Raw genomic sequence first — 24234 nt, 5'->3', positions numbered from 1 at the left:
TCATCCACACAAACTGAATCAGAAGACATTTGCATGGAATATTATAACTTATTTCAGTGAATTTAGCATGTTAGAACATTACCTTTTCACTGGCTACATTAATTTGAATTGGTTCCATCTACACTTTGTAACACGGACCTTAAAGTAATTTATCCTGTCTTCTGTTTCTTATTCTTAAGAAAATTTATTAAGGACTGAAATATCACCATAATGATGAATGCTAATGATGGGGTTTCTGCCATTTAATTAATCTTAAAAAAAATAAAAAAGGCAGCAATGAACTTGCTTAGGTCAGTGTGTTGACATAACTGGGAAGGAATCTTAGTGATCCAAGTAGGCAGTAAATGTCTAGCTTTGACAATAGCTGTGCTGTTAAGGAGTTGTTTATTATCTCAGTTGGACAATTGGCAATAAAAGGAACAACAGTGCTATGGAATGTATGCATTTGTGGGAGGATAAGAATGGAGTCCATCTGCCATCAAAGAAAGCATTTGTTAACTTAAAACATGTGGTGGGAATCTGTAAAGCTAGTAGTATTTGATAGGTAAAAACATGTTGTCTATTTAAAAGTGTTATTTAAACCCCATTATTTAGAATTTACTTACAAAGCATGTGCACAGGAGTGCTTTCTGTTGGCTCTTTACAGAGCATGCAGAATTTTCTGCTGGGCTGTTGACCTTTATTCTAATCCCTTAAAATTTTATGCCCAAAGGAAATTACCACTTATTTTTTGTCCTCATCAAACCTGCTACTTTTGTTCTTTGGTATTTTGCCCAAGTAAGGAAAAACTATATCAGCTTGGTATCTAGGGGAACATGAGTTTTCAGGGAAGTGCTGGATTGGATCCAATTTCAGCTGGACAATGTTTTCCATTTGCTTCCATTTCTCAGTCTTAGGATCATTGTACATGTATTCCTCCAGCTTCCTTTTCACTCCTGTGCTACCCCACACCTTCTTTTGTTTCTTTTTTCTTTTTTTTCCTGCCTGCATCGTTGACATTTCAGATACCAGAACCCCATCTGGTATTTTTTGTCATAAAATTAAGTATGTTGGAACTTTCATGCTGTTTGTTGATGGCTATATTTTTTTTTCCTTTCTATTTAAATCATATCGTTTTCATTGTAGGAAATGTTTCTTGCTCTGTATTTGTATAGTACCTTGCACAAGGAGACCTTTGTCTGAAGCTGCTGCAAGTAGCATTAGTGACAGGACTAATAATAAAAATTGAAATGTAATACTTCACGTGAGTATATAAAAATTCCTAATAATTTCTTCTAATTCTTTCTTTTGTTCAAGTTACACCTCTGATTGGAGTAAGTCCAGCCACAGCCAATGTAATTGAGGGGCAGCAGCTCACTTTGCCATGTGTACTGCTTGCTGGAAACCCTATTCCAGACCGGAGGTGGATTAAAAACAGTATGGTGGTAAGACTGTTTTGTTTCCTGTAAGATTTATTGGCAGAGAAAATCTACAACTGACATTTGAAGCCACGATAGCAACTTGGTTTAATTTACAAAAGTTGATGTACAAATATACTGATAGATTTTATGCTTACAAATAAAGATGCTTCACGAGATTGAACTGGCTCACTGGAAACAAGGATCCAGTGTCACTGAGGTGAATTACAGCAGGCAACCACCACAGCAGGAGCTGCTGCCTCCTCAGGAGAAGCCAGTTGGCGGTATCTGTAAGGCAGTAGCTGCTTCTGAGTTTCTGCAGGCACTGTCATTCGGAGTACAGCCATTCCCCTGAGAAGCAATAGTTTATTACTGTTCAAAGTATGAAAGTGGAAGTGAAGCGTGGCATCCTGACAGTTATGCCTCACTCTGATCACTGCCCACACTAGGAAATTTCTAACTCTGAAAGGGAGATCAGGGAATAGGAGATGGTAGTGAGGGATGTGAAGGCCTAGAAAAGAACTTGGAACCAAAGTATTTGTGAATTGTCCTTTTATCTTCTACTTTACTTACTTTCAAAGCAGTTTTATGCATTCTCTTTAGCTCCTGAATTTCAGCCTTAAGCTCTGAATATAGGAATGCTAGTGGAATATCCCACCAGAATGACAAAAGTGCTGGAATTTAAACCCTGGTAACTGAAAAGCATTTCTTTTTCCCTATTTTTTAAAAACAAAGATACCAGAAAATTTCTGTAGATTTAGGGGTTTTTTAATATCATGACTTTTAATGTTGCTGATGGGATGAGATAAATGTCAGCATCCCTGTACCTTATACTCCTTTCATAGTGGCGCACTGCTCAGAGCATGAAAGCATGTATGTTTTCTTTCCCACTGGAGAGCATAGCATTGCCAATTTATAACTTCTGCAGACAGAAAGGTGGTGTAGGCACCGCGCCTAGGTTAGTTGTCTGAGTGAAGTTTCATTTCTTTAGTAGTAGCCAAAGTACTGACTTTAACATCCCTGTGAAGCCCTGCTTTTTATCTTGCTTGCTAATTTTTCCCTAAAGCCCTTTCTCCACAGCTGTAATTAAAAAATGATAGCAAATTTTTTTATTTATTGTCACCAAGCAGAACCCTGGCACTACTTGACCCTTCGCTTGCTAGAGTTTTCTGCTGAATTTTTGAATCACTGGGAATCATTGGACTTTTTCTTTAGACTGTGTAAGTGCAAGTAGCACAGGCTGTAACTTCTGTGAGAAATGCTGGCAGGATTTGTTGAGTTGCTAATTCCGCTGTGTAGTAGTGCTAGTTTCCTGTAATTGTAAGCTTGCAGCAAAAGCTATACTCCAAGGGAAGTGTTGGAGTAAGTTCTATTTGGAGAAGAATGCAGCTTTTTCTAAGCATGGCATGACTGGAACAATTTTGCATCCTAATAACCTTTCTGTAAGGCAAGTCTATGTTGCTGAGCTCACTGATTTTTGTTGTTGTTATAGGGTATATAACTTAAAAAAATACTCTTCTTCTGTGAAATTTGTAATTTTTCTTATTTTTCACAATGGTATGCTTCAGAGCTGATATCTTCTACTTGATGGATATGGCAAGTTAGAAGGTTTTGATAACTGTAAAAAAAAAAAAAAGATCTGTTTGTGGAAGAACAAGTCATTGCACTCTTCAAGAGCTGATCTATGATCAAATTGGGTTACTGGAATAACCAATAAAAAATACAGTAAAATAATTCAGCTAAGTTTGGTTTTGCTTCAGTGAGTGGCAGTTCTATATGTGCTGTGGCAGAGCAGAGTTGCTGTTGCAGATCTTAATCTCACTCCAGCAGTAAATATGAGGTGCTACCAAAATTCTTATTTAAATCAGCTTTTTACAAAAGATGGAAGGTAGGAAAAGCTCTAGTAAAATTCTCCAGGAACATATAATTTTTGAGAATGTGAAATAGTCAAGTAAAGCCACGCTGCATCTCAAAGCAAGTATTATCAACAAGTATTTTCTTCAGTAAAACATTACATCACTCTTTTGGCAGCTGGTTCCCAATCCCTACATGAACGTTCGCAGTGATGGAAGCCTGCACCTTGAAAGAGTTCGGCTGCAGGATGGCGGCGATTATACCTGCATGGCAAGTAATGTCGCTGGGACAAGCAACAAAACTACTACTGTTAACGTGTATGGTAAGGAACACTGTCTTACTGCTTTTGTGCTGAATGGAAGATGAAAGTGCATTTCTTACTAACAGGACCTCTCACCAGAGCTTTTTTGTTACAGTTATACTAATTTCTTAAATTTCCTCTTTTGTAATGATGTTACTTTGTAAAGTATGATGGTGCGAAATTGGATCCACTGCACAGGGAACTGAGTGATTGAGACTATTTTTAAAATAAAACAAAAATAACGCCATTTTGTGATCGTAAAAGATCCTCATTTTTAAACATCTACAGAGGTTGGGCTGTGCAGTCTTCATCTCAAGCTTTATCAACAAAACAGATGCAAGTGGAAGGTTACTGGAAAACCATGAAAAGTGCTGTCTGGGGGTTTCATAACTGATATAAGGAAGCACAACTCATGGGAGAATTAGAATTAAAATAAATTATGAGTTTGGCAAAATGTGTTTGTTTTTTTGTTGGGTTCCCCCCTCCCCGCCTTTTTTTTTCTTTAATTAAAACATACCAAAAATTACACTGACAGCAAGTCAAAGTGTTAGCATTGTGGTAACCCATCTGTACTTCAGCTGAAGATACTTGTATTAATGCTGCATGGGGTCACAAGCACTTCATGGTTTACAGCCTGAAATTTTCTCACGTGTTAAGTTAATCATAGGAGATTTATTTTAAGCTTCATTGAAGGTGTTGGAACATCCTTTTATGTTAAGAATAGCTATTATTTTTTTAATACCAGCAAGTACTCAGTGTCTGATAAGGTCTTCCATGTCAACATTAGTTTTTGGAATATTTCAGAGCTTGAGAACAGAAAGGAATATATTTGTATGTTTTTAGAAGGATCTAGTTTTTGGTATTATAGCCTTAAATCTGATCTTCTTTTTTCTGTTGTTAATTCAAAACCAGCTCAGTTAAGTAGGGGAACTGGGGTTCTTGTTATCTCTTGTTACTGGTTTTGTGAAGTGGTCTGGTATTTTTATTCAAGTTCATCTAACAGTCAGTTCCTGCAGAAACCATCACTGCAGTTAGCACAACTTTGTAGCATTTATAACAAATATTAAATAAGCTTGGAGTGTGATCAGTTCTTCACTCTCATATCTGCTCTGTTCAAAATGTTGTCCATCGATGGAAATTGATTCAGCACCAAAAATGCTGAACCCATTCTCACGAAAGGTGCTATATAGGTTGAATCATGTACAGTATCATTTCGGGAAGCCTGGCCTAAAATGTTGTCAGAAGATATTATGACAAAGACTTTCTGAAATGATTGCAATCAGCTATGTGAAATACCTACAGTTAGTTTAAAACTATATGTACTTAATCCAATGATCAACCTATGGCTGACATGCTTTGTTATGAACAGGTATTTATTCTGTCATGAAAGATTGGAAAGTGGAGGAGAAAGTGGCTGGTCATTGTCAATGTTAGGGTTCAGAGAAGAGGCTGAAAATTCCCAAACTCTGCTGTGTGCATGAAGTGGTAATTGAATATAAGGATTTTATTGTAAGAGTTGTGCTATTGTTTGAAATCTGTCTTCTACATGTGTTTAATATTTGCATTTATTTCTAGTTCTGCCTGTTATTCAGCACGGACAGCAGATATTTAGCACCATTGAAGGAATCCCAGTAACATTACCATGCAAAGCAAGTGGAGTTCCTAAGCCATCTATTGTCTGGTCCAAGGTAATTTCTCATCTTTGAGCTGTTCAAGGTGAAAGATGAATTGAACACATCCTTTAGTTGTCATAAAAACTATATGCAAGAAACATGGCCAAAAGCCTCAGTCGTGAGGGACCTGGAAATCTCTATTTATTCATATCTGCTTTTGTTTCTTAGAGCAGTGCTTTCTGGCCATGGTCCAGCCATAGATCAATGTTCTGTTCTTTGGAAGGGCTTTGGTTATTGCTGTGTCTTTGTTTTTAACACTTTAGAAATTGTTCATATTCCTGTTGTAAATTGATAATTTGAGATTAGGCAAACTGCCATAGATTGAAAGTTCATTTTTGTTTTGGAGTTGCTTTTAACCATTGAAGGAATCCCAGTAACATTACCATGCAAAGCAAGTGGAGTTCCTAAGCCATCTATTGTCTGGTCCAAGGTAATTTCTCATCTTTGAGCTGTTCAAGGTGAAAGATGAATTGAACACATCCTTTAGTTGTCATAAAAACTATATGCAAGAAACATGGCCAAAAGCCTCAGTCGTGAGGGACCTGGAAATCTCTATTTATTCATATCTGCTTTTGTTTCTTAGAGCAGTGCTTTCTGGCCATGGTCCAGCCATAGATCAATGTTCTGTTCTTTGGAAGGGCTTTGGTTATTGCTGTGTCTTTGTTTTTAACACTTTAGAAATTGTTCATATTCCTGTTGTAAATTGATAATTTGAGATTAGGCAAACTGCCATAGATTGAAAGTTCATTTTTGTTTTGGAGCCTTGCTTTTAAGATGACTTTTTTCTCTGAGGAAAGTGTGTCTAATAATGGCATTCTGGGGTTAACCATCTGTCACTTTTCAATCATGTCCTTGACAAGATGTTTTGACATCAGAAATCAATGTCCAAATTAACTCAGTTGAAATCTTGAAAATTTTTTTTAAAAATTGGGGTCTGTAAAAAAGTATCAAGTGTTTTTGCTGTTGTTACTGCTTAGACAGTGACACTCAAGGAGTGTGAAAAGTTAGTTGAAGTTAGCTAATTTGTATGGATGGAATTTTGGGGCCAGGCTTCTTAGTTAATTCAAAATATTTTGTCCATCTCAGCCATAAACAATAGAAGCGGTACTGTAATGTAAGTTAAAATATTGCTCAGTTTAGTCAGACTGCCTGCAAATCTTTTGGTCTACAGAACTTCATTAAAGAGCATGGAGCATATTTCACAGTGAAAAATCTGACCCAGTGTTATATTAAAAATACAGCAGTTTTCATATGAATGGATCACGGCAGTGGGGTAAGCTAGGGGGGATGCTACAGGAACTAATATTTTTATATTCCTTTAATAGTTTTATGTTTTCATTAAATTTTATTCTATCTCTGTAAGCTTTAGCTTTTATTGAATTAAATGATTATAATTTGTTTTATTTTAGAAGATCCAGGCACTGTGGACTTCTTTTTTTTTTTTTCTTCTTCTTTCCACAGAAAGGAGAAGTAATTCTTTCCAGCAGTGTGAAATTTTCTGCAGGGTCTGATGGAAGTCTGTATGTAGTTTCACCAGGCGGTGAAGAGACTGGGGAATACATGTGCACTGCAACAAATGCTGCTGGTTATGCTACACGGAAAGTCCAGCTGACTGTCTATGGTATGTATGAGCTAAAATCAAACATAGTGTCATTGTCTCTCTCCCCTCATTGCATTCTACTTTAGATGGTAAAACCCACTCAGGTGGATTGTGAACTAGGATACCCACAGTGCAAATGGGATTTAAACTAATCTCTGATTAGTGCTTTTGACTTTGTCCTAGATCACTGGATCCACATAGTAGGCAATTTTACAAATGGCTGATACTGGAAGGCCTATCCTTCAGCTGTTTTGATTCTCTTAAAACCTCCTGATACCTGTTACCTTGACTTCATGGACTAGGATCTTGGGCTGATCATAATTTCTTCTTTTATGGAAGTGAATAGGAAGTACCTGTATAGGAATAGAAGCCCCTGCTGATAGAAGAATGAAGACCCATTAATCCCATCGGTCCCAAAGCTTCCTACGATCTCCCAATATTATAAAAATTTGGTTTAGGTGTAGGCTTGCTTTGCAAGGCTTTTATGGCTTGTAGGTATTGGTGCTGTAGCGTAACATAGTTCAGGTATTGGTTGCAAACTACCTATGCAATACAGAGCTCAGCATATGCATGAACTACATATATCTGTTGCTATCCAGCTTTTTGGGTAGATAATGTAGTCTTGCTGGTATTTGTGGTATTGCATGTAGGCATCAGCCAGTGTCTGAGGTACAGGCACTGTACATCAGCATTACAGTGATTTATATCTATTGCAGACATGTCATTAAAAATAGGATTGTAATGTTATATACCTGATAAAAAAATACATGTTTAATCTGAAGTAAAATTATATGGTGTTACATTTGTACAAATACGTATATTCATTGCAGCTTCTTAACATGTTCCATGTTATAGTGAAACCTAGAGTATCCAGGCCTGGAGACCAGCAAGGAAATGCATATGATAAACCCATAGAGATCTCAGTAATTGCAGGGGAAGATGTCACACTTCCATGTGAAGTAAAGAGCTTGCCACCCCCCATAATTACCTGGGCCAAAGAAATGCAGCTCATATCTCCATTCTCTCCAAGGTAACAATGTTTGATGAAAACAAAAGTGAAATTGCGTCTAAGCTTTCAAGATTTTGGAAGGGTATATAATTTCTAATTGCCACAGGATCAATCAGAAGGTATTAAGTTGTCCTGCATGAGGACCCTGTTTTACTAGGTCTTGAAACTCTCTTTCGCAAACCAAACGTATGTCTCTTTCCGAAGGATACTAAGACCATGCATCATTGTACAGCTTCCATTCCAGTGCGTGTTTATACACAGTCTCAGGAGGCCACGACGAAACAGATCCTATTATATTTGTACTGTGGTGGTGCCCAGAGACCCCCATAATCTGTGCCTGATTATAAATGCTTAAAAACTGTTTTTCTTTTCTTAAGCACTTCATATTTATGCTCAGGGGAGCATTGTCTGTTATTCATATGAAGTCTGGGCTGCCAGCAGAATACAGATGATGATAAATGTTTGGGAGTGCTTACAAGGGCTGATTGCTTGCTGTGTTTTGGATCCAAAAACTCTCCAGATATTCTTGAACATGTGAAAACATAGCTAACTGCTCATAAAAATCTTGAGTTGACAGCCTTAGAAAATGAAGAGTTGGGGACTGTCTTGTATACAGCATGGGCCACAATGTTGGAGTTTTTCCTTATTATTTTAGTACGGTACAAAGTAAGAGAGGAAACGAGTAGGTGATTATTCTCTGTATGTTCCCAGTTGAAGTGCCAGGTACTGTCACAGGGCATGCTTGTGCTTTCTAGTCTTCAAGATACCTCAGAAGGGGTGAAGCCTACAGCTGTATTCATAAACCAGGAAATGGTAATGCTGGCCAAATGCACACCGTAGCGATTGCTGTGCCCGTTGTCTAGTGTCTCTCACTGATCCAAGTGGAAGGAATCAGCCAGTGTCTGAGCTGAAGTAAGGAATCGTACAGACCTGAAGGCTCTTTTCCCTTTTGGCCATATCTGCACCTCAAAGCCACCCATTCCAGCGAGTCTGCAACAATCCCAGCAACTAATAGCTGCTGGGCCAGCATATTTGGTGAAGGAGGCTTGTGCAGAGAGAGTTGGTTTGTTGTTAGTAATCTGTGTGGAATTTTCTGCTGTGTCCTGTGACCACGTTGCATGCACTAATGAATCCGCATTCTTGGTCCCTCACTTGTCCTCATTTTACCTCAGGAGACATTGATAAATTAGGCTACTTGCTCATGGCTGTTGTGGAGAAATCCAAGTTGTCCAGAGTAGCATAAGTCCAGCTCAGCTCATTCCATAAAATTGTTTACAGATGTCAGCAAAAGTTAAAGAATTAGTCCAAACAAAATTGTTTGAGACCACCCAAAGAAGATGTTAGAAATGTGACCAGTAAACAAAAGAAGAGTGAAATCAGAAATGAAGGAACTTTTATCAGAAAACAAAAGTAATTAGTGGACAAAATAATGGAAGATAAGTTGCCCCAGCAATCTATCTTTTGGGGTTATTTAAAAAAAAAAAAAAAAGGTTTGGAAAGATACGGGCAGCGGAGGAGGAATCATAATACTAGATAGATTTGGGTGGCCTGGAGGAGATACAATTAACTTTCTTTCCATTCATCTCTCCGGGCCATTGCAATCCCAAAATTCACCATTTATGCCCATATGATAGCATTGTCCTAATTATGCAGTGCCAGAGAAAGGAAGACAGATGATACCACCAATTCCCACTAACTTTGCCTAAATTCTGTATATAACCCTGAATTCTAGACATGAATTTCTTCTTGTTGATTCTTAGCTGTCATTTTTTCTTCACTCCTTATTTATTTTCCCTGTCTCTCTTACTTTTGACTTCTACATAAGAAAATTTTGGCTTAGCTGGCCAAGGTATCTAGTAATCTTACAGCCCTGTGACCAGAACTGTAGTAAAAATTAATGTTATGTAGTTAACTATTTACTGATGAATAATGAAAATTTCTATAAACACCAGAATGGGCAGTTTTGAATCAGAATACTCTTCAAAATCCCCTCTTCCATCTTGAATCAACGTAACATCTTTTTTTTGCCAGTATGAAGTAGTATCAAAAGTTGTTTAACTTTCTGACCCTGCTGACCTGGGCTGAGCAAAAATTTTTGACAGGAGGTTGAAGAGTTCCATTTCTCTACCTGTTGATTTTTGGTTGGGTTTGGGTTTTTTTTAATTTCTAGAAACAAGACAGATTTTAATATGTCCTGTAAGTAGCTAGAACCAAATTTTTTAATTTGGCTCTTATATTTTAGTTATTTGCTGTGTATTCTGAATGTAGTGGCTCAGTAAAGGGTTAGAAAAAATGAGTAAGTGTAAGTCATAGTTCATTAATATGACATAGCTCAGTGTGCCCTGTAGAATGGTGTTATTTTAGCTCGTAGCAATCATTAGCAATGCGTAAGTAGCGGTCATTCACCTTACACTGTATAAACATGTATTGAACCTGCTTCTTATTTTTCCAGACACACTTTCCTACCCTCAGGGTCAATGAAGATCAGTGAGACACAAGTTTCAGACAGTGGAATGTATATCTGTGTAGCCACAAATATTGCTGGGAATGTGACTCAGTCAGTGAATCTAAGTGTACATGGTAAGTTTTAACTTAAAGGATAATCATCTGCAAGTTTCCACATGGAATTTAGCATCATGCAGAGCTTTTCAGACGTTTTTCCTTATGTGCATTAAATACTAATGACCTATATTCTTTCAGGTCATATTAGCTTCATATGCAGGTTTTTGTTATTGATTATGTGGAAGGGAAATATTGTATACACACGCATATGTATACATATATACACACACCCACCCCTTCCTTTAATGTTCCTTAGACTCGTGGAAGAATTATAGCACGATGACATTTGACTCTTAAGTCAGCCAGAGGGATTTTAAGAACTGAAAACTTGTTCTAATGCACTTGGATGTTCTTAGTGTGAGAGGTTTCTCAGCAGTAAGTTTGCAAACAGTGGCTGAGAATACCAAAGTTGGCTGAGGCTTACAGGTGTCAAGTTCCCACCAACTTGATGGGAATTATATATCCAAACTCTTTTGGTAGCGAATGTCAAAGTTTTCTTGCACACCTGCTCAGGTGGTAGTGAAACCAGTGTGCAACTGTGCCACCTGTGGATAGGCAGCTGCTCCTGTCTTGGTGCACAGCTATATGCATATACATTCTGCTGTACCCACCTTTGCAAAATAATACCTTAACCCATCTTACTGTACTTTCTCTGTTCAAACCAGCACCCTGTGTTTGTGCCCACCTTCCTCCCACTCCCTGAAGGTGTGTTGTGGTTTAACCCCAGCTGGCAACTAAGCAGCACACACCCACTCGCTCACTCCCCCCACAGTGGGATGGGGGAGAGAATCAGAAGAGTACAAGTGAGAAAACTCATGGGTTGAGATAAAGACAGTTTAATAGGTAAAGCAGAAGCCATGCACGAAAGCAAAGCAAAACAAGGGATTCATTCACTGCTTCCCATCGGCAGGCAGGTGTTCAGCCATCTCCAGGAAAGCAGGGCTCCATCATGTGTAACAGTTACTTGGGGGAAGACAAATGCCATCACTCCGAATGTGTCGTCCCCTCCTCCTCCTCCCCACTTCTTCTTCCCCCAGCTTTATATGCTGAGCATGGCATCATATGGTATGGAATATCCCTTTGGTCAGTTGGGGTCAGCTGTCCCAGCTGTGTCCCCTCCCAACTTCTTGTGCACCCCCGGCCAACTTGCTGATGGGGTGGTGTGAGAAGCAGAAAACGCCTTGACTCTGTGTAAGCACTGCTCAGCAGTAATGAAAACATCCCTGTATTATCAACACCGTTTTCAGCACAAATCCAAAACATAGCCCCGTACTAGTTACTGTGATGAAAATTAACTCTATCCCAGCCAAAACCAGCACAAGGTGTCTAGTTGCTCTTGCTCAACCTAGGACCCATGACCCCTTCCCTCTCCTTCTTACCATAGATCATCACATTCTCACTCCCTTGTCTCTCTCCAAATCTCCCCTTACTGGGGCTCCAACTACAGTCTCTTAACCACTTACACAATGTCACGTGTTGTTAGCTCTGTGCTCTCTCATTTATTCTTCCTTATCTGTGTCAGACAGAAACACAGGTTGTGGTATGTGTACCTCCTGCCAGTGCTAAAGTATATAGGAGACTGGGTGCAGGAGCCATGGCCTGGCACAGCCCAGATGAGGCTGATCCCAGCCAAAACCAGCACAAGGTGTCTAGTTGCTCTTGTGGGTAATTGTGGGTGTATAGATAGTTCTCCTGTGGTTCATGTAGAGTTTGGAAGTGTTGCTGCCAATGCCTATTGCCAGCACACATCTTTGAAGTGGATCACATACCACAAACGTACCAGATTGGAACTCCTGCTCCCAGCAGCTCTGAAACCTTCAGACTACACTAATTCAATTACAATGGCTATAACAGACTACTGTCTGGTTCTGTGTATAGAGAAGTCTGATATCAGTGCACATCTTTGTTTATCTGTAATTGTACATTAACAGAGAGTCTGGAAAAATGGCACTTGTTATTGTTTCAGACATTCTTTATAAGTCTTTTTATTGTCAATGATCCTTAGAAAGAAAAACATTGTGGCAAAAGAGTTATGTTGGATTTGTATTAGTCTTTGGGACCAGCAAAATCTCTCTAGCCATATTTTATCGCCTTGTCCAAACTTGTGTTTGGAAGCATACAGAGATAAGGGATTAGAGGAAGGAAATTAAAATGTCAAAAGGAAAATGTAGTTAACTTTATCATAAAAGCTTTTGAATTGTTTTGTGTTATGAAGAGCCAGTACCCATAGCTCTTCAAATGTGCTCAGTTTAATAATATTACACTACTCATATGGAAGTCACACAGTAGAATTTGAAATGTAGCTTCTTCAAGTAAGTTAAGCAGTAGGGTATTGTGCATCCTACCCTATGCAGAGAACATGCAGGTCTGCTTCCTTAGTCACCTGAGGGAATTTGGTTTCAGTGAATAAAGAAGGACATTTTCTAAAAAGACAAAAATGGAAAAGAATTTCATAGAATCATAGAATGGTTTGGGTTGAAAGGGACATTTAAAGGTCATCTAGTCCAACCCCCCTGCAATGAGCAGGGACATCTTCAAGTTTCTCAGAGCCCTGTCCAACCTGACCTTGAATGCTTCCAGGGATGGGGCATCCACCACCTGTCTGGGCAACCTGTTCCAGTGTTTCACCACCCTCATCACAAAAAATTTCTTCCTTATATCTAGTCTGAATCTACCCTTTTTTAGTTTAAAGCCATTCCCCCTTGTCCTATCAGAACAGGCCCTACTAAAAAGTCTGTCCCCATCTTTCTTATAAACCAACTTTATACATTGAAAGGCTGCAATAAGGTCTCCCTGGAGCCTTCTCTTCTCCAGGCTGAACAATCCCAACTCTCTCAGCCTTAAGAATGATCTTGTACATAATTTTCTTCACGTTACTGTGAACTAAACTTGTCTTCCTTAGTTCCTCCAAAGATACAGCGTGGGCCTCGAGTTTTGAAAGTCCAAGCTGGCCACAGAGTTGACATACCTTGCAGTGCCCAGGGGATCCCTCCCCCAACAATCATTTGGTTCAAAGGCAGAAGTGCTGTGCCAATAGATGGTGGGCAGTTTGTCCACAGCCTGGATGGAGCTCTAAGCATCAGCAATGTCCAGCTTTCTGATGCCGGAATCTACAAGTGTGTTGCCAGTAACGCAGTGGGCAGTGACACGTCAGAGATAACAGTACAAGTTCAAGGTATTTATGCTAGGGCTGTAATCTTGCCTCCTGCCCTGGCTAGGTATAATTTCATACCAGTGCTGTCTGGTTTATGTTTTGGAGAGCAATGCTCTTTGCTGTTGACTGTTACCTGATGCAAAATCCAAATCTGTCTTAAATGTTATGTTCTGATGTTAATTAAGGAAAATTAGAATAGGCAAATAGTCTTTGGAGAGTTTGCAGAAATAAGAAAAAGAAACTCAAAATATATTACTTTTTTTAATTAAAAAATCTTCAAGCTACTTATGATTTGGTTTTGTAGTAGGTAATTAAAATCAGATTCCAGTATGGGAAACCTCTTTTTCAAATACTATATCCGTGTGTTCAAATGTCTCACATCTTCAGAGACTGTCTCTGAACCTCAAAGCCTGGTGTCACAGCTTTAAATGGAATTGGAATTTTGCATGAGCTGAAATTGAGCTCTTCGTTTAATCAGTTAGTATGCTGTTGAAATGGTGATGGGGCACCAATAGTGGTCAACGTGCCAATTTAAATATGTAGTATAACTCCTCACTTGATGGGCTGACATGCATCAATGTAGCATGACTGACTTAAGCTAAGCAGTAATTATTTCTTCTTTGTAGTAGTCTAAAGGCAACATTCCGATCCCTTTGGATTAGAGGTGCTGAGAACCACTTGTTAGGAACAACAAAGAACTGCCAGTAACTTTACTTAATTATAAATAATATACTTTTATAGTCTCAGTCCGCACACAAGTTTAAAATGAGATGCAAGAACAAAGGATGGAAGTAGTACTAATATGTGGTATGAGAAAAAACAGTTTAAATAGTATTTTTTAGATTTTGCAGAAACACTGTCTCTACCTTCAAAACAAATATAGCAGGTTTTAGAGAGAACCAGTTTCAGTCAATTTTGAAAGCCTCTTTGTACTGCTTACTTCCTAAATATTCCCACTGAAATCAAGACTGCTTGTATAGTACACTTCATTAATGTAAAGGGGGTTATTGGAATCTGACCTTGTGTGAAGGAGAGATACTTAGAAGTGTTATGTATTGCCAGACTGTATTTTCACATTTAGGAGCAGAGGTCGAGATTTGTTTTTGGGTCAAATTTTCTTTCAGAGTCTCCTACTATCGATGATCTGGACCCTCCATATAATAGTCCCTTTCAAGAAAGAGTGGCAAATCAACGCATTGCATTCCCATGCCCAGCAAAAGGTCTGTATCATTGTTACCACCTTTAGTGACAAAAGTATATTTTTCTGTTGACCACTGAAAATTACTAAGTTTCTGTGTACTCCTTGTCATGGTAAAAGTGTACAATCTGCACAGTATTTTCCATATATACTTTATGTGGAAAAATTCAAACTAACAATGATTTAAATAACCACTGTGTGCAGAAGTTCTGTGAAAAGTCATTGCTAGCCAACAAGGATATTATAATGTTTAGGACTAAGATTTTTCATGCTAAAATCATACTGTAACAGTTGGGGCTTACTCTAAGTTTGAAAGCTCATGGCCTCCCTGTGCATTGTTCTTCACAGTAAGACTTCCAGCAAGCAGTGGGAATTGTTTGAATCTTTCTTATTCTGAGCTGAGTGAACCATTTCTTGAAGTTTCGCTTTTTTCTTGTTAGGCATTCCAAAGCCTGTCATCAAATGGTTACGTAATGGAAGAGAGCTGACAGGCAGTGAAAGAGGGATTTCAATTCTGGATGATGGGACACTGCTGATCATAGCTTCTGTTACACCTTCTGATAATGGAGAGTATATCTGTGTGGCAACCAATGAAGCTGGAAGCACAGAAAGAAAATATAACCTGAAAGTTCACGGTAAATAATGAATACAACTATTGGGGAACTGTTTTTGAAGAACATCTTCTCTTTTATTGTATGCCCCAAATCTGCCTATGGGCAGTTAAATTATAAAATCTAATCTGAGCACTTGCATTTCTATAATTCTGAAACTCTCTATTTTTTTTCTATTGTTTCTGTTCTCTGTGACTTTATGCACAAACCATCTTTGTTTTGCTCAAAGAGGTAGGTGCATCTCGTTTGTAGAAGGCTCTAGTTATACTTAAAAACTTTAATGCAAGTAATAAATGAAGACTTTTGTACTGTAGAAATTAAAGATTGGGTGATAGATCTGCATTTCAAATATAAATATGAGAAAAGTTATTTATCAGAATGAACATAGAATAGTAGAATTCTTGCTCTTGATATTCTTCTTCCAGAATCCTAATTGGAGAATAGAAACTCTACAGGTAGCCTTGAGATATGTTTTGATATTTTGCTTCTTACAGATTACTTCTATTCCAGCCTTGTTCACTTCCCATGATAGTTCTGATGCCTGAGCAGGATTATATCCTTATCTTTAACAGGGAGGGATCTAAAAAGAGGAATTCCATCTTGTATGAGCAGGACTCATCAGTGGGGTTTGAACTTTCTAATCCACCACATAAGGCCATTCTCTTTGCATTCATAGTGGGACAAATGATAGGCAGATGTTCTTGGGGATGACTGGAGCAGTGAAGAGGAAGGATGACTCTCTGGAATCTGTTTCCTTTATATGCTAAGCAAATAACGTGAGATTTTAAGATTAAGATTAAGTTTAAATAAAATTAAATTTAAGATTAAATTTTAAGATTATTCTCTTAAAATGTTGATGGTGATTGTATTTGAGTTAATTTCCCTGGGAGTCTGTTATTGGGCAAGAGAAAACTGTTTTTTGAAAAAGAGAAGAAAGGACACAGGGAGATATGTCCAGAGCCAAAAGGCAAATGGAAATGTTGGGCAGGGAATGAAAAGGATGTGAGAAATTTAGATTACAGTGGTCCTTGACTTGGGGGGGAAGGAAGAAGTGGGAAATCACTGGAATAGAAGGCTTAATACATGACTTTGAGCTTTCTTGTAGTTCCTCCTGAAATTAGAGATCAAGAAAAGGTGACAAATACATCTGTAGTTGTTCGTCACCCTGTAAGTCTCTTCTGTGAAGTATCTGGTAACCCCTTCCCAATAATCTCTTGGTATAAAGAAGATATCCAGGTACGTATGATTAACCTAAATGAAGTAACATAGCCATCATCAGTCAGTTTTGTGTTGATTTTTGAGTGCTTGGTATGAGAACTCATTTAAAATAAATACATGTACATGCCTTTATGTATATTTAAACTGCACTGAGAACACCCACACAGAAAGCCAGCTAAATATGGCTAATCTATTAATTCAGCTGTTCAGTAAGTCAAAAGTAAACTTTTTATTTTCAAGATTCCCCTAGGCATTAGCCTTAGCAATCTCCCAGTATTGTAGATGCCAGAGCCCTTGCAGAGGGGACAAATAATGGTATTTTCTTCATTCTGTAGACGGAGAAATAAGAACTCTTGGAGATGATTCGAATTCCTCAGGATTATCCTTGAGTCCTATGCTTCTACTTGTAGCTGAGAAGTGATAGTTTAAGATGAGGAGAGACCCCTTTATGCACCTTTGTGACTGACCATTACTGATGAATGAAAAATTTCTTTGGTTTTCCCACTCTCTATTGTGTGTTGAGCTACAAGTCATATTGAATAGATTGCAGAAGTTGAGGAGATTAGTGCTGTAACTGAAAGGGGAAACAGATTATCCTTAGACTAAACCTACCATTTTCTTTTAAAAATCCAGCTGTGATATTTGGCTGATGTAACTTGGATCACATAAGGCTAATGTCTCGGGTTCTTTTAAGGTTGTGGAAAGCAGTACTCTCCAGATTTTGCACAATGGGAAGATACTGAAGCTCCTTAAAGCTGCTACTGATGATGCTGGACAATATTCATGCAAAGCCATAAATGTAGCAGGAAGTTCTGAGAAGCTGTTTAACCTAGATATACTAGGTTAGTTCCGTGGTTTGTTTTTTTCTGTTTTGTTTTTGTGTTTTTTTTTTTTTTTAAAGATGGTGATCTGAAAAACAGTTGATACTTAAGAAGCCATTAAATTTCAATTTATTATAAATGAATTTTTCCTCTTGCTGCCCATTAAATATTGGCTGTCGAAGCACTCTTCATGGTGGCTTTTGAAGACTGAAAATTTGCCATTCTTGTAACACAGACAAAATGCTGCTTTTCACTTCTGGATTTTGGTCTTTGGTACTTTGTTTTGTATTTTGGGTATACAGCAGTCTAACATAGGAGTCTTCTTACGTACAGTTCATCAGCAGAAGTGTGGAAGTGCTTGTCGTGGTAGAAATGATGTGATCTAGCAGGAGTCACTTTGCAGTGAAAACTAAAGTTGTTTCAAGGGAATAGCATGATTCACCACTGCATTTCTTCCAGTTTCATAGCATACCTTCCTGGTTAAATAGCAGTTCTTCCTGTAATGTTTGTCTTTTTAAAGTTCCACCAAGTATAATAGGTGCTGATACCCCTGGTGAAATTGCAGTCATCCTCAACCAGGAAATCAGTCTGGAATGTAGAGCCAAAGGCTTCCCTTTTCCTGACATTCACTGGTTCAAAGATGGCAAGTAAGTCTATTATAGCTTTTGTGGTTTGTGTCTAGGTTATTCCTCCCTTAGAATGTAGAGGAAGAAAGTGCGCTGTACCAGCAAGCTCAGCTTTTAACTACTTAGTGTTAAGTTATTGTCGGTGGATAAAATTTGTGGTGGTGTGAGGTGGTAAGTTCTTTAATCAAAAGTTAGCATCCTTCTTTTCTTTGTGAACTGTCCCATTATTGATGCTGGCACTTGCAGAGCAGATTTATGGTATTTGAAGCTAGACAATGCTTGAACCAAGACAAATGTAACCATTTCTTTGAGTTTATTGTATCTGGATTATTTTAAACATATCATTAGTTAAAAAACAGTTGTTTTGCTGACATGATTTTTTCATTGGTAGACAGGACCCATATCAAACATTTTTCTAGCTAGTGCCTTGTGCAGTTCTGCATATATACATTAAAGGTTTTAAAACATTTGTAGCCTGCATGTTTCAATTCTTCATCTCATCTTCCAGGAAAGCATACCAAGAGAAGAATTCTTGGTGGCTTAAATATTAGCCGAAAAACAAAATGGGCTGTGTTTTTTAAATAGTGTTGGTGTTCAACAATGTAGTTCAGTATAAGCATTGGCTAGTACTCACAGATATTCTGATGTGACAATTCCTTATTCTTTTGTATTGATATGTTGACACTTTCATCTAGTAAATGCAGACACTTTGTTATCAGCAGAGGACTGTCATGACCTAAGTAATTAGGAAAAGAAACTGAGCTCAGGAGTAGGACTCTGGCTCTGATGATGGCATCCTGGACGACCTGAGTAAAGTACTTTTGTGCTTTGGTTTCTTCTAAAAACTAGGAATAAAATTAATTATAATAGTTTGTCACTTTGTGGTGGCTCTTTGGATTAATGCTGTTGCTCTAGTGCTAAATGGTACTCTTTAATGGTATGATTACTGCCATTAAATGACCCCTTCTTATTACTGTCAGTTTAAATTAATGTTGAAAAGATGGGGTCAGAGTTTTGTGAAGCAAAATAATCTCTGTTCCAGGCCCTTGTTTTTGGGTGATCCCAATGTTGAGCTTCTGGACAAAGATCAAGTTCTACATATAAAGAGTGCTCGAAGGATTGACAAAGGTCGTTATCAGTGCAGCGCCACCAACACTGCTGGCAAACAAGTTAAGGAGGTCAAGCTGATCATCCATGGTAAGTTTATAGATGCCTGATCCTAGAAGATCCTTTGATTTTACTCATAAGATTTCTTTTTTGAATGGAGATGCTCAGACAAATATAAACTGAGGCTCTGATCTTGCAGAGTTTGTGTATATACATAACTTAATGCTCATCTGTCAACAAAGTGATCTTTTTGAGCATTTATATGTGTCATGTTAAGTATGGATGTAGTCTTTGCAAGCTTGGCCTTTAAGTGGCTTTTATGTGCTTATTTTATTCATTTCTAATTGGTGAAAGCCAAAAATCTTGAAAGGCCTTCTCAGATTTTGCTATTAATTAGTTTCAACTGAATTATTTTATTATTACATTGGCTTCGTTATTTTGATCTGTCTTAGGAGAAAATTAATTAGAAGATTTTTATACACTCATCGTCTTATTTTCCTTAACCTAGTGCTAGAAGTAAATTCAGCCAACAATAAGTTAAAGTTAGTGCAAAAGTATGAAGTAAAGTGCAGAACCAGTAAGAATCAGACTCAAACAGTCTTTGGAAAAGAATGTTCCAGATGATCTTCAGGTAGTGTAGTATGTTATCTTGCTTAAATTGGTGTGAATTGAGGTCACTTATAGCAAGAGAGGAAATGCTAGCATGAGATAACCACGTTAACATTATTATTATTTTTGTGAAGTTTATAGCACACTGAGTATACTTTTTTGTGTTTTTACAAGCAGTGGAGTCTTAGCGAAGACATGGAGAACAGGCAGTTCCTGTGATTAGTCTAGATAAGTTTAATGTAAATTAGGAGATTATCAGTTGGGAGAAAAGGAGGGGAAAGATTCATGGAAGAAGGAAGAAGTAGCTTTTGAAGGAAGACTTCAAAGGAGACAAGAGTTTTTCAATTTGGAAGACAAAGAACGTGTGAAAAGCCCAGTCAGACCTGAAAACTGAGAGAGCACAGTGCTAGCAGAAATTAGGGGGAAACAAGTGCAGAAATCTGTAGGTGAGACAACACTCTTGTGCCCAGAGTGTGAAGTGTAGGAATTTGAATCTGTGAGCCCTTAAGCTGATGAGTCCTCATTTGCTATGGATTTGCTTCTGAAGATTGTGTGTCTTTTTCTTCTGATAACTGTGAACTTATAATACATTACTTCCCTCATTTGGGACATTTCTGAAGCATGGAGCAACCACATGCACAGAAATATGCCTGTACACAAATCATAGTGAAGTCTTTTTCCATTGGGAACAAAGAAAATGCTGTGAGGACTTGCCGGTGATTGTGGCTGTTGTGAGATTAGAGGAATAAAAAACCCCCCACAAATAAAATCCTCGTAGATGAGTAGACCTTACTTCAGGTTATTCCAAAGAGAGGTGAATTTGTGATAGTAGAATGGAATATCTCTTTACTTTTAAATTTCTCATTAATCCGGGCTGGACAAACAGAAGCCCACAGAGTAAGTGAGGAACCTAGGTGCTAATTCTTGCTAGTTCTTACTTTGTTTTAGCTGTTTAGTCCTACTTTTGGCTTTGATATTTTCCCAAAACACCATGTTAAAACCGCTCCCCATGTCTGCAGATGAAAGCATGCTGATAGAGAAATGCATTTGCCTTTGAACTGGGTGTGTTTCAGCATATTTTATAGGTTTGTGTATTTTTGCACACAAATTATTTAATTAGGAAAATATTTCATCATGGTTTGATAATCTGCAAGACCCATCTCATAGGTGTAGATCCCATTCACTGACACTTTGCTTTACATTTCTGCAGTGGCATTTTAAATGAACACTATGGAAGTCAGTGGAAGTCTACGATATACTGAGCATGTTTGGCAGCAGAGGAGTTAATGTGTCTGCCAGATGTGTCTGGTACTTTCAGCAGTCATAAATTTAGTTGTTGCCAATTGCACTGTGTTTTTATTACTTCTACAGAGATTTACGAACTCTTTATATTGGCTGATTTACACGAGAGCTTGTTTGCTAGAAAAATCTGAGTACTGCTGCCTAGCGAGCAAGGGAAATGACTATGGGCCAAAAGTTTCAAAAATAGGAGCATAAAGCTAGACTGTTAAGCTCATATTTAGTCTCAAAGTAAGTGACTTCATCTTCAGAAGTTTTGAGTACTGAGCAGTTCCCACTGCAGTCGTAGAGGCTTTTGGATGTATTTGGTATTTTAAATAGCAGGTCGCTGTTCCTTGTTGGGAGGATGCACCTCCCAACATATGCAGGGATTGCTCTTTCCCCCTCAGAGACAGGGAGGAGGCAGAGCCATGCCCAAATGCATTTCAGGACGCATGAAGGCCCAACTGTCCTAACTTGGCACATGTCGGAGCCTAGAAGGTAAAAAGTTTCCAGGTACCTCTAGTGGGGCAGCAATGCTTTGCAGCGCCCCTTGCTGTGGCACTTGTTTCTTAAGTATATGGTAGCTGTTTGATGTTAGATTCCATTTATGTTGTGTTCTCTTCACGCTTTCAACTCTCAGTGTGCCCCAGAGAATTGTACAGGCAATGGATAACTCTGAAGGGGGAAAAAAACAAACAAAAAACACCAAGAAGGGTTGAAAGTCTGCTTAAGCTAAAATCTTTTATTCTTACAGCATTCTAATGCTTAATCTATTTAAATCTACACAGACTTGTATACTAAGGCTTTAATACTGTTGTTTTGTCTTTTGAAATAGTCCCTCCTGGTATTAAAGGAGGGAATATTACCACAGAGGTGTCGGTGCTTCTTAACAACCTTATAAATTTGGAATGCGAAACCAAGGGAATCCCTGTTCCTACCATTACATGGTACAAAGACGGACGCCCAATTATTTCCAGCCCCCATGCTCTGTATGTGGATAGAGGGCAATTCCTGCAGATACCTCGGGCCCAAGTATCAGATTCTGCAAAGTACACTTGCCGCGTGACCAATGCTGCTGGAGCTGCTGAAAAAATATATGATGTGGATGTCTATGGTAGGCAAAAGTTTATTGAACTTGGTTATTTGCCATGTTACAGGAAGTGTGTTTTGAAAACTTTTCTGCCTTTGTAACATCAGCAGCCTTTGCAGGCCTGTCAAGGGTAAACAGCAGTCAATTGTTGCATTTAAGGATTGGCCTGTATTAGCAGGACCATGTAGAGGGAGCTTCACACCCTGTGCTTTATGTGACTCTCAAAAAGCTCTTGACTTCAGGAGCCTTGATACCATGCTTTAGTGAAATATCAAAACTACTTCTTCTCCATGTATCCTTTCTCTTTCTCGCATGTGCATGCTGAACAACACTTACCTGAAATACCTACTCTGGGTGGGATCTTTAGCATACTGTTTTAAGACCTTCAGATTTAGTTCTTCCATCTCAAAGCCCTGCAGATCCTCTATTTTATACAACTGGTCAATATTGAACTACATCATTTGACTTCTCTGTTTCCCCTTTGTCTTGGCTTACCCTGGCAGCAAATTCTCACATGAAATTGTGCGTGACATAATGGCATATAGAGCCAATGTGAGTGGGGAGGAACTAACCCATTTGCTCTTAATACATTTTCTGGCTTCAGAATTAATCATTTGCAACGTATTGTTTCCTTTCTACAGTTCCTCCAGTAATTGAGGGCAGTGCTGACACAGCCCAGAACAGGCAGGTGGTTGCTGGCAATTCACTGACATTAGAGTGTAAAGCTGCTGGCAATCCTCCACCTCTCCTTACCTGGTTAAAAGATGGTGTGCCTGTGAAAGCAAGCAACAACCTCCGCGTTGTATCTGGAGGGAAGAAGCTGGAGATTCTGAATGCTGTTGAGGCTGACCAGGGCCAGTATTTGTGTGTGGCCACAAGCATAGCTGGAGAACAAGAAATCAAATATGAAGTTGAAATCTTAGGTGTGTGAGCAATAGAACTACTGATTTATCAGAATTCCATAAACCTAATAAAGCATGCTTTTATTTTTGTTGGTATCATTGTATGAAAGATCACTTAGTCAAGTTGCATACTTAGTTAAACCTGGGCGCTGCACGCTTTTTCTGTCCAGGGTTATGGGATGGCTTGAAGACTTACTTTCAGGTTAGTTCTTGAAGAGTTTTCATGCATGTGGTAGGAAAATATTATCCTCAGGGACCTTTAAAATTCTTCTGACTTGCCTTTCTAGAAGAAGATCATAGATATGAAAGGAATCCATTAAAAAATATCACTGAGTAGTTGCCTCTGGGGCAAGAACACCTTTCTCTGAATTTGAGCTGTTGTGCAAATTTTGAACCTTTCATGAAGAAGATTTTTTCTTCTTTTTCCATTGAATCCTTTACCACAGTCTGAATCTCAGCAGTCCCTTCTGAATGTCTCTAAATGAATTATACAGATGTTCATCACATTCTCCGGACATGGAAGGGTTTATTTAAGAACTTTAAAGGCTTGATTTTTAGGCTTTGAACTGCCCTTTTGAAGAACAGCGCATACTATTGCGTGCAGATGTAGAGCATCCATTCTTCCACTCCGGGTATATCTCACTGGTCTTCCTAGTCAGTGAAGGAGCTGGGAGGAGCTGTATGGCAGTACTTCCTCCCCACCCCAGCCACTCCTGCAAGACAATGAGACAGGGTGAAGAGGACCTGGAAGAGGGTCCTCTGCACCTTTGTTTTCTCCTTCTGCTGACAGGTTCAGAAAGAATCTGGAAAAAACAAACAAACAAGAAGCAATAAAAAAGAATGAGAAGAGTAATTTGGAGCCACAAAATATCATTGGGTAGATGTTTCTCTTCAAAAAGGAACAGTGATGAACTGCAAATCTGTGCATGTCCCAAAGTGAGAGAGATGTCAAGATTTTTTTTTTTTTTAACATTACTATTATATAGACTTTTATGACATTTCTAATGCTTAAGTTTCTGTTGATGGGTTTTTCTCTCTTACAGTCCCGCCATTTGTGGAAGGTGGGGATGAGCTCTTGGACTACATTGTGATTCTCCATAGCCCTTTGGAGTTGGATTGTTCAGCAGCAGGGACACCCTCACCAACTATCACGTAAGGGGATTGGTATGACAGTAGGAAAAAAAAAAAGGCTCAGTAGGTGAGCTTGGAGGTAGTCTTTAT

At 38.5% G+C, this 24234-nt stretch overlaps 1 protein-coding gene across 1 annotated transcript in view; it reads left to right on the top strand.

Moving 5' to 3' along the window:
• HMCN1 (hemicentin 1) overlaps positions 1-24234 on the top strand; it is a 209654-nt gene that overhangs the window by 91410 nt on the left and 94010 nt on the right. The window contains exons 19-34 of the mRNA XM_009275892.2: positions 1297-1424; positions 3429-3573; positions 5128-5240; positions 6687-6846; positions 7681-7855; positions 10287-10414; positions 13299-13571; positions 14675-14770; positions 15189-15383; positions 16465-16595; positions 17272-17419; positions 17919-18045; positions 19067-19221; positions 21857-22135; positions 22753-23034; positions 24057-24165. Coding sequence (XP_009274167.1) covers positions 1297-1424; positions 3429-3573; positions 5128-5240; positions 6687-6846; positions 7681-7855; positions 10287-10414; positions 13299-13571; positions 14675-14770; positions 15189-15383; positions 16465-16595; positions 17272-17419; positions 17919-18045; positions 19067-19221; positions 21857-22135; positions 22753-23034; positions 24057-24165 — 2644 coding nt within the window. The remainder of the gene's footprint in view (positions 1-1296; positions 1425-3428; positions 3574-5127; positions 5241-6686; positions 6847-7680; positions 7856-10286; positions 10415-13298; positions 13572-14674; positions 14771-15188; positions 15384-16464; positions 16596-17271; positions 17420-17918; positions 18046-19066; positions 19222-21856; positions 22136-22752; positions 23035-24056; positions 24166-24234) is intronic.

Source organism: Aptenodytes forsteri, unplaced genomic scaffold, assembly GCF_000699145.1.
Source record: "Aptenodytes forsteri isolate BGI_AS27 unplaced genomic scaffold, ASM69914v1 Scaffold289, whole genome shotgun sequence".
Lineage (NCBI taxonomy): Eukaryota > Metazoa > Chordata > Aves > Sphenisciformes > Spheniscidae > Aptenodytes > Aptenodytes forsteri.
Note: the sequence above shows the minus strand (reverse complement) of the source record. Positions and strands in the feature narration are given on the sequence as shown.